This window comes from Archocentrus centrarchus, chromosome 10 (genome assembly GCF_007364275.1).
Source record: "Archocentrus centrarchus isolate MPI-CPG fArcCen1 chromosome 10, fArcCen1, whole genome shotgun sequence".
In the NCBI taxonomy this organism is placed as follows: Eukaryota; Metazoa; Chordata; class Actinopteri; order Cichliformes; family Cichlidae; genus Archocentrus; species Archocentrus centrarchus.
Window position 1 is genome coordinate 4,497,259 of NC_044355.1, and position 11,310 is coordinate 4,508,568.

Sequence of the window (11,310 nt, forward strand, 5' to 3'; positions counted from 1 at the left end):
AGCAGGCAGTAACAGTGGCAGGTCCTCATAACCTTTTCAAAATAAAGCCCAAAGCGATACAAAGACAATAGAGGTTGCGGAATTTTTTAGAGAGATATCTTTGTTAAAAACACACGTAGGTGTGTTTTGCATCTTTTTTTTTTTCTTGTGTGCAAAATGCACATGCAAAAATCACCTTCCATATGACCATTTTTGAAAGAAAATATAAGAAATTAAATGGACTCCAACCATAGCATAAGCTACCTTATAGTAGGCTATTATACAGTATTATAAGCATTTATGTGTATATTTTAGTTTCTCCCTAAGAGGCGCCGAGGTTTTTTTGATTCAAGGTTATTATGATTCATACAATTCACCTTTGGTCGAGAAATGATATTGTTCTATTTTGAAGGAGGTGTCATTGCATTTCCTGTGTAGCTGTTGTCGTCTGTGTTGCACAGAGATTGTAGTCACAAGGAGGCGGCTAATCATGGGCGAGTCCATTTAACAAAAAAAAAAAAGGGAATAGAGGGCGTAATGTAGCAAAAAAGAATTATGCTTTGGCACCATCATGTGACTTAATAAGGAATTACAATTGTGAAAGAATAGAAAAACATGCACATTAACCTTGGTGTATTATTGATTGCTGTTTAATAAATTAAGCGTTTCCCTTATGTTTTAATCAAGTATTTGTGCCTCCTTTACTGAAGAAACCCAGCCCAGACCCCGATGAGATGTCTGAGCTATCATCTTCGGTTGCTCAGGTCATTCACATCAACATCCTTAAAAATTCCGGTCCCATTTTAGAGCTCTGCACAGAGCAAAATGCTGAATATCATTAACAACACTTTTGTTTGCTTGTTTTTGTTTTGTTTTGCTCAATCTCAGTGCAGCATTGACTTTTTACAAAATGTCTGGAGGACAAAGTTGGTCAACAGGGTCCAGTGTTATACCCTTGTGTGAGATAGCCCATCTTGCCCTGCTGCCATTGAACGTGGTATCCCTCAGGGTTCTATCTTAAGGCCACTTTTATATTCTCTATACATCTTCCCGTTTGTATCCATCTTTGAAAAAATATTTCATATCACTGTTATGCTGATGAAATATACACTATATTGCCAAAAGTATTCACTCAGTCATTCATTGATTTCAGGTGTTCCAATAACTTCCATGGCCACAGGTGTATAAACCAAGCACCTAGGCATGCAGACTGCTTCTACAAACATTTGTGAAAGAATGGGTTGCTCTCAGGAGCTCAGTGAATTCCAGTGTGTTAGAGCGATAGGACGCCACCTGTGCAACAAGTCCAGTTGTGAAATTTCCTCTCTAGTAAATATTCCACAGTAGTTAAGTGTAATCAACAGTCATGTCTGGTAACGACAGACCTCTTCATATGATCTGGTGCCAGGAAAAATAGGCCCCAAGGATCTATAAAATTTTAAAGGCTAGAGTAACCTGTAAGAGCCATTAAAGAGATATATTTACACACACACACACACACACACACACACACACACACACACACACACACACACACACACACACACACACACACACACACACACACACTACTTTTTCTTTAGCTTTCTTTAGCATACTTTTTTATGCTTATTTGTTCTGCTCCCCGCCCCTCCCTCCCGTGTGCATGGGAATTCTGTGCAGGTTTTTCCCACACAGACAGATGGAATCTTCCATTCACGGACTTTCACCCACATGCATGCCTTCATGCTGTCCTCCCTATTACCTTCTTCGGTATTTCCTGTATCACACACATCTTCCCTCATCTGATCTCCTACATGAAATTTTACACACACACACACACACACACACACAACCTTGACAGTGACTGGATTTTCCATCTCACACACAGATCAGTACAGCTCACATTCTTAACATTACTTTAATATAGAAGATGTTAAGCTGGGTGGGGGGGGGGCTCTCACTCCTCTTTGACAAATGTGCTTTTGGAAAAATGGTCGAAAATTCCCATAAACACGTTCCTAAACCTTGTGGAAAACCTTCCCAGAAGAGTTGAAGTTGTTATAGCAGCAATGGGTGTGCCGACATCATATTAAACCCTGTGGATTAAGAATGGGATGTCACTCAAGTTCGTATGGGTGTGAAGGCAGATGAGTGAATACTTTTGGCAGCATGGTGTAATTTTACCTCATTTACAGCAGGCTGTTCTTGTTCACTGACAAGTCTATTTAGCTGTTTTGATGAGCGATGTTTTGACGACTGGATCACTGTAACTCCTTGTACATCCCGGATCAATCCTGTACAGGGGTAACCTGACTACAGTTGAATATAAAATACAGCTGCAAGATTATCATCAGTGAGATTCTGGTTTGTAGTGGTTGAATCAATAATGCGCTTAATCGTTTAACTTTACAAAACTCACTTTTCTGCCCCCAGGGGTGACTTAGGTCATCGTGACATATGTTTGTTTTCAGTTCCCTGCTCACATCTCAAAACCAGAGGCTTCTTCATTCACTGTATCAAATCCACCATTAGAAATTTTATATCAGATTTGAAGACATATTTTTCTTGATCTTTTCAAGGCCACTCTTAGCCTTAATGGCCTATGGTTTTGCATTCATTCATTCATTCATTTAATTTTATTGCATAATCTGGTTTTCATTCTATTATTGGTAATTTGTTTGGCTCTCCTGTTTGTGTGGTTGCTATGTGCTTAATAACACTCCACTTTTCAATTTGCATTTTATTGCTCCATTAAAAAGGTTTTGTGTTTATTATGGTACATAGTTTGTACAGTCCTGCTTTTAATTTGTCCTTTTTTTCCTTCTTTTAGACTTTTTTGTGACGTTACTCCTTTGAACAGAATGAAAATCACCTCAAAGTCTGTTTAAACTGCTTAATAAATAAAGATGATTTAATTTAACTTGAGATAATAAATAAATAAGATCTGATAAAACCCATTAACATCTAAAGTGAATGACCGCTGGCTGAATTAATTGTGGGACAAACTTAGGTCACCTAGAATATAATCTGCTTTTAGGATGTCACTAGGCTACAAGCAATGATTCCATGACAACCAGCCATGAGCCTGACAACAGAGCAGACCGCTGGGTTTATGTTATCACCCATGGGTGGTCATTATCTAGTCGTATCTCGCCTGCAACTAGCTCACATATAACAGGAAAGGAAATGATGCAAAACAGTGAAACAGCTGCACGAGGGCCCCAGTATGGACAAAGGATGATTTTTACAGGTAGGAGAAGTATGCAGAGAATAGTTTCTTCAACCCACTAAACTTCTGGGGGATAAAATATTTTAACGATATTAAATTTAGAGTCAAAGCATTGTCTCTACTGCCATATCTACAATATTTTACGAGTGTTAGAATTAATGGGAAAATGTTTCAGTATGTGTTGCCAGGTAGCTGTAACCCAGTTTCCTGTAGTTGTGCTTTAAACTGAACAGCACGGTGCATCAATTATTAAATATTCAAGGAAATGGTGCATGTCCAACAAATGATGAAATAATAATGACTGCAATTGGACACATGATGGCACTGTAACCTGGACCAAACTGACTATTTGTGCCTGCCTGTATATGTGTGACTTTCTGTGGCCCATAGCGTTGTTCAGAATGAGTTCTTACGCTGCAGTATGCACACAGCCTAGTTCCCTTTTTCCTTTTTTAAGTATCACTTTATTTCATTATGTAACAGACAGTGCTTGAATATTTCTAATGGTCTGACAATGCATATAAAAAGAGGAGCAACTGAGAAACCCGTGTCCTTTGCTAAAAATACCCTTTAAAAGAAATAATCTGTAATAAATCACCTTAAGTGTCTGTAGAATTGGATTTTTTTTTTTTAACCTTCGTTTTCCACTGATTCTCATCAGGTCCAGATGGAATCGGAGACTACAGGCCAAGATCTAATTACTTCACCCAGTACATCGGTGTGGGTGCCACATCACCTGAGGCCACAGGTGACCTCAGTTACCTGTGCCGAGCTGCACCAGATGCCCGCCCACTCATGCCTAGGCAGAGCTATGTGGGGGAGGTGGGCTGGGGATGGCAATATAACCAGCTGTTAAACAGTGGGACGCTGCTCAGCAATATGCAAATTAAGGTACTACTTAAATCTACCATGTGCAGCTTATGCAAATGAATAAGCAAAGGCAACAGCTTCTGTCAGTGTGCCACAAAGTCACGTCAAGCTTAACCTTGAGAAACTTTGACAGGCGGACGATTTATCAGCCTTGTGACATCATAAATAATTACTGCTGGATTAAAATAAAAAGTCACATATTTTAACCGTAAATGAATATTTTTCACGTCCTTTTTTGCATATTAAACATATTGTTATGTAGCACACTTTGTAAACTGAATCATAAACATGCTCAAAACCCAGAAAGTTCATTTTTATTTCTTTTCAACAGAAAACAGACATACGAGCAGCGTTGGAGGACCGAGTCAGTCAAAGGTTTCAGAGCACAAAGTAAGACGGAGCGTCTTTTGTTTCCTCTGCTCAGAGGGATGTTGCACATGTGTGCTTTGCCTTTGGGATAAGTGAGAACCCCCCCCCGCCCCACCCCCAGGTTTGCACACGTTGAATGATTGCACTGTAACCTATCTGCCTCCCCATTCATAATGCAACACTTCCACTTTCTGCTCTCCAGGTTCCCTGTATAAGAAATAGGGCAGACACAGGCGGATGCACAGCTGACGTTTAAACAAACACTGAGGGAGGTTTACACTGTACTGCTGCATTTATAGAAATAGCACCATGTCAATAATCAGATACTTGTTATAAGGAAATTCTCAGTATTAATTATCACCTCATTTTCTATTCTTTGTGATAGTTTCCATCACATTCATCTGATATTTACATGGCTTATGACTCTGTGGTGATACGCTAACTTTTCCATTGGGCATGCAGTCATGTTTTATGTATCAGGATATAAAAAAATTATCTTAGCAGCTTCTAAAGTGGTTTGAATCTAACCTTAGGTGTAAAAATGCAACACAACAGAATCTATGGTTTCATTATTTATATAACAAAACAATCTCTCATCACTGCGGAGGAATTTTGGCCCGCTCTTTTTTTTACAACCTTCCTTCAGTTCATTGATGTTCGCAGGCATTTGTTTATGCACAGCTTTGTTGGGACCCGGTCACAGGTGGGTCAGGCGGGCTGAGGTCTGGACTGGTCTGACTGCAACATCTTGATTCTTTTCTTTTTCAGCTATTCTGTTGTTGAGTTGCAGGTGTGCTTGAGATCCTTGTCCTGTTTGGGCCAAGGTTTACAGACAGCTTCACCTCTCCACCGCCGTGCTCGACAGTTGTTTCCCACTTCTGAATGATCCTTTTCACTATAGAACGATGGATTTCCTAGATTGATGAACAGCAGCAATTGCTTCTTTAAGATAATTTCTTTGTGCTGACACACATCTGAATGCTCCTGCACCAGGCTCCTGCATTCCCTCTTAATTCCTATGGAAGCAGTGAGGGTGCACTTGTTTTTCACACACCGCTTCTGTCTTCTGGCTTCAGTTCTGTTAAATAAATAATGACACGGTGTAATATGTCACGTCATTGTTCATCTGAGGAAGGTATTTACCTGATAGCTAATGACAATCAAAATGTAGGGCATAATTTTTATAAATGAGACAGAACAAGGGATAAAAATGCTGTGCAATCCCACAGAGTGGGTCACCTCACCCTTGTGAAAAGTCAAATTTTAATACATTGATTAAAGCATGAGCCTCCTTACAGAGCACGGTGAGTGACTGAAAACAGCTGGCAGGACAATTAGTCTACGGTGCAATGACCAGTTCAGTATTTATGGGAAAATTATAATGAATTTGATATCACCAAAAAGGTAATATCTTTGACCACTGGTGTAATGTTTTGGGCCATAACCAGAACATGAGAAATACAGCACTAAAGACAGTTGGAAAGACTCAGTACTGTCACCTGTAATTACTTTGATCTCATTTATATCATAAATATTTTTATATAAAAAGAATCAACTGTAACTATTAGAGTTTATGTATCAGTCCAGCACTGTACAAATATGGCAACTACTTTTCTAGCCATTACTTGGATATTTTGCATTGCTTTTTTTTCTTCAATTTGCCATCCGTGTGGACGCTTCATGATTTCTCATTTGCAAGAACAATTCTGCTTTCTGGTGTGAAACCTCACAGTCTCCTGGGACCACTATAAATGAGACACTATTGACTAGGCTGTAGAGTTTTATTCTTGTTGCAGGAACCATTCACACAGATATTTGTCACTGTCATAGAAAATCAGCCTGTTGTTCCTAAACATGTTGTTTTCACAGGAAAGAAAGCCAATAAAAGCTACAAATACAGGATAGATAGAAGTCCACAAACCAGATGGGAAGGCGCACTAGGAAGAACAAAATGGAGATGGATACATTAAGTCGCAAGAAGAAACAACCACGACAAAATAAAACTGGGAAAAACAAAAGCGTGGTGATGTTTGAAAGAAAAGCTGAGAGCAGGCAAACATCGAAAGGCTCGGATAAATGAGACTTTGGAATTTGGGAAGACGTCGTTCAAATATAACGAAAAGCTGTTGCAAATCTGGAAGGCACTTACAAAGAAATTGTAATACAGTAAAAAGTAGCTGCACCACTGAACAGCACCCATCTGATCAGCCATCGGAGCCACCCATATCTTCCTTCCTTTGTTGGACCCCCTGAACCCCCCCCCCCCCCCCCCCCCCCCCCCCAAAAAAAATAGAAAAACAAAAAAACTTTATTATGTGAGTTTGAAATGATCGTTACGACTGTGAAATGTCCACATTTGTGGAAATTGTTTCTTGCACAGCTCATAACGAAATGTCTGATAGCCAGTTTCCTGAAATCTGCCAACCGGTGAGAACAAAAACACAAACTACAAAACAAATCAACACAACACACCTGGGACACATCAGGAACCTCAGACATAAAGACAAAAACTCAGAACTTAAAGGAGCCATCGTAGAAGTCTAATTATATTTGATAGTTTTCATAAAAACAAGCATGATGCAAAAACAAGAGATAAGCCAAAGGTGGCATTTTTAAAGAATGCTCTAATAGATAAGAGGAAACAAGTAAGTTAAAGATCTCTTTGAAATGACAATTGATATCCTAGATGATTTGCAAAGCCAGCAGACAATATGTTAAAATGCACCGTGTGAGACACAGCTGATCACATTCATGAGCGCTGATGGAGCTTACAAAGCTTCTTTCAGCTGCTCGTGCAGCTGCTAATCCCTTCCTGGAAGAATCCTTTCTGTAAAATAAGAGACATGCATGAAATATTTGTAGGTGGTTGTTCAGGGATGAATTATCACTTCAGATTCAGGCTTTGCTGTAGCACTAGACACTGGAAATGTGCAAACACGGTCCAAGCCATAGACTGTATATCATACAGAAATAGCATTTTATAATACAACAATATATAGGGTTCAGACAAGCACCAGTCAGATTCTAAAAAGAAGGGCATGGTGTTCTTATTCTTAAGGCTGACTGTCTGAGAACTGGCAGGACTAGAAGTGCGAGCTAGCTCATATAATACAGAAAATACTGCAAGGTATGCACTAAGGCTCCAAAAAGCTCCCAACCATTACATGTATATAATGCAGATAAGTCATTTTCTCATTTATAATTTGATAGAAATTGAAAAAAATGATCAAGATGCATTCTTAAGAAACCAACCCTGTTTCTGTTGTGAAGGTGCTTCAGAGTATGTGGCGTATGGCAGGAGTGTGAGGACCCAAATGCAGGCGGGGGTGAAAATCCACATGGCAAACAGTCCAAAAACAAACAGAGAACAGTAGCAGCGGGCACATGAGGCACACGAGGACTAGGAGACGCTGGCAAACTGATCCAGGACCACTTTTTAAAGTTCCACCCTTTAATAATAATATTTTAATTTGAAAGTCAGCCACTTTGACTAAAAGTCTCCTGCCTCAAACCTCAAGTGAACAAAAGTGACTATTAAAATGACAGATTTACTCAAGATTATAGCAGAAGTGCAAATGCAAAACTCATCAGCTCACAATTACCAGCCTAAACCAGCACTGTCTGACGCTATGTGATCTGTGAGACTTTGTGAACTAAAAATATTTGTCTGAAAATGTAAGAGAACACTGAGTCAACTGAGATAAAAAATAATGTGTAACTAAATGTAAGCTAAATCTTACCCGATGTATCTCTCTCATTTTCTCTTAGTTTTTTTAATAACTTCATATTTGTTTCCTCTTAGAAAGAATATGATGGATGATTCAGGAGAAGCAAATGACAAGTTTCTGAAACAGAGACAGTCGAGCTAACAGCGAGTGGCATCCCACCACTTGAATGAAGGAACTGACTGTTAAAGTATGATTAAAAAGGTTTCCCTTTTCACATCCTTGAGCCCAAAAGCAACTTGGGAATAACAAACCGTGTTATGTATCATATTAAACAGACTGGAGTTGATCTAAAGCACAACTCTAGACACCTGTGAAAGCACAAGGCAAGCTTACGGCTTGTCTATATTTTGTTATAATCACTGTAATTCACAAAAAATGTATGATCATCTTTTACAGTGCAATCCAGGCAAGCAATCTTTCAATAAGTTTCTCTGTAAAAGTTCTGACAAGCTTCTCGAGGCATAAAAACACGTCTAATGGAGGATTCCATCCAGAAATAACAGTAATCGCCAATTTGGTATTGTTTATCAGAGGTCCCTCTCCCTTCTTATAGTGTCACAGATATAGACCTCTGATTCTTATTTGAGCAGCACCTGATAATCTGTCCCCATAGCAAGAACGATCACGTCCTCATATCTGGTGTAGATAACAGCACAGATTGTTTACCGCAAGAGGAAACACCAATTTTCCTATAACTAGCCACGCAGACATCAATTTCTTGGGGTCAGCTGCAATTTTCAGGCAATACTGTTGCTGCAGTAGGCTGCTCTCAATCTTATGCCCACCTAAAGGCAGTTTTGTTGAGTCAGAACAACGTGTGCACACAGAGCAAAGCACCACATACAGTAAGAGTGGAGAGTCAAAACTTCAACTTAAATGTGGTCCGAAAGGCCTCTTCTGGTTCAGAGGATCTTTGAAGATAGGACCCCCAGTTAAAAACTGTTTAATCAGTATTTCCCCACAGGTCTAATTAAGTGGTTATCATATTTCTGGATTATGATAAAGCTGCTATAGAGAAGCTACCTAAACTGTACTCCCACAGAGGCTGATTATCTCGTCAGTAGTTTTACATCCTCACTGCGTGCGACTCTGGATACTGTGGCTCCTCTGAAAAAGAGCCTCAAATCAGAAGTGTTTGACTTCCTGTTTTAACTCACAAACTTGCAGCTTAAAGCAGATAACCTGTAAGCTGGGGAGGAAATGGGCCAAGTATTCCTTTAACCTTAACTACTAATGACTTCATTTCTTCACAAATAAAATTTTAATCGACAGAGAAAAATAATTCATAACCATCTCACGGACGTATCTTTGGGTACAGTAACTTCAGTAGTTCATCCAAACTGTCAACTTGTCTATTTGACCCTCAAGACTGCTCAAAGAAGTCCAACCATTAATTAATTAAGGCTTCAATCTTAAATATGATCATTCTATCTTTATTAATTGGCTACATTCCACTGGCTTTTAATCTCCAGAGGCATGCCATAGGTATTAAATGTACTGCTCTGCAGTTTGAATTGTATTTATCTAACAGACTCCAATTTGTTCATGTAAATGGCATGCTGGCTGCTCTAAAGATGGGACTGCACTGAGAATGGGGGGGTTCCTGGGTCCACAGGACAGAGGACAGAGGTGCACTTTACCTCTGTTTTACAGCACAGAACTGTTATGTGAAGTTTCACTCACAGACCTAAGCCTACATCAAGTCATATGTAAATATGTTTCAAGTGTTTTTCAGTTCTTTGTTTCATAATTTGTTGACATTTTTGGAAACCTTTCTGATGCTTTTATTGCTCTGTAACAGTCGCCTTATGACCTATTAATTAATAATTTTTTCTGTAGTTTTGTCTGAAATATATATATATATATATATATATATATATATATATATATATATAAAATTTTTTTGGCCATTAAATGGTCCAAAGTGAATCAGTAAATGATGTTGAATGATTTTCAGCATGTACCATTAAAGTGTATGCAGTAGAGGGAAATATTTAAACAAATGTATCCACTGTGAGTATGACCTCATATGATAAAATGTAAATTGCACAACAATCAGGAAAACAGCTATTTTTGTGAAATATGGCTAAATAAAGAGTTAGAGAGCACGTCTGAGAAATCTTGCAAACAGTGTTTTTAGGCTTAATGGACTGTTAACATCTGTTTTGTTGCAGCTCAGCAAACGGCAGACGCAGAGTGAACGTGGAGGACCTAAATGAGACTGAAAACACAAGGTGAGTTTAAAATATGATATTAACTCTGAACAAATATTTACAATTGTGGTAGGAAGTTTATATACGCTCATCATCGGCATGAATGTCACGGTCATTTTGGGCTATTCATGATTTCGTTGAATTGTGTATGTATATATTTGAGCCTGTATGTGAGCCTGTGTGGATTAGAGAAAATCCAGAAAATAAATTCAAATTTGTGCATCTAATTCTTGTTTTTTAAAGTCATTAAAGATGTATGCTGCGCAGTCGTCACCCTGGAAAAGGTACAGTTCAAAGAAATCATTAAAAGCCCCAAATTACTGTGACGTTCATGACCATGATGAGTGGATGCAGACCTCTGATCACAAGTGAATGTAAGGCTAAAGTTTTATACAGTTGTATTATATATGTTATCACACTAACCATGGATTACAGTACTAGTCTATATCATTTACACAAATTCATAGTAACTGATGAAACTTTGTTACAATTTGTTTAAGATCAATGACCTCATCTCAGAATGCATTTACCTGTCCTCTGCAGGCGTGTCTCACATTTTTCTGTCTTCTCTCTCCTAACTCTCTTTCTCTCAGCACAGAAGGACTCAGCCTGAAGTCTCCCTGCAGTGACACAGCATCCTCACTCTGAGGCTCGCCTCCCTGAGTTTTTCTAGCTTTACGCACTTTTGTTTTTAATAAACCGAAGATTATGCCTCCCAGTGGTGTAGCCTTTGTGGTGCTTGGCTATGATTCATTTATGTATTTGTTGTTGTTTGAATCCATATCGTTAGGAGTGTTCTTTTAAAGTGACTGGAGCAACCTCATGCAACAAAACACACTAAAGTGGAGACTCTCAACACATTTTTTTGTGTTTTGCTTTGGAAATCGTGACCAGCATACGCGCACATCCGGAAACTCTCAATTTGTTTTCTATCATATTT

The 11,310-nt window shown here is 38.8% G+C and overlaps 1 protein-coding gene across 2 annotated transcripts; it reads left to right on the forward strand.

The window, feature by feature from the left end:
- Window positions 1–3,081: 3,081 nt before the first annotated feature.
- spmip2 (sperm microtubule inner protein 2) lies at window positions 3,082–11,086 on the forward strand. 2 transcript variants are annotated; one of them, XM_030740168.1, is made up of 5 exons: window positions 3,082–3,211; window positions 3,852–4,081; window positions 4,392–4,450; window positions 10,332–10,391; window positions 10,964–11,086. In XM_030740168.1, the coding sequence occupies exons 1-5, from the start codon at window positions 3,148–3,150 to the stop codon at window positions 11,016–11,018; spliced, it is 468 nt and encodes a 155-aa protein (XP_030596028.1). In that variant the 5' UTR covers window positions 3,082–3,147; the 3' UTR covers window positions 11,019–11,086. The 2 variants fall into 2 exon arrangements, with proteins under 2 accessions (XP_030596028.1, XP_030596029.1); XM_030740169.1 differs by having other exon boundaries at window positions 10,969–11,053.
- The last annotated feature ends 224 nt before the right edge of the window (window positions 11,087–11,310 follow it).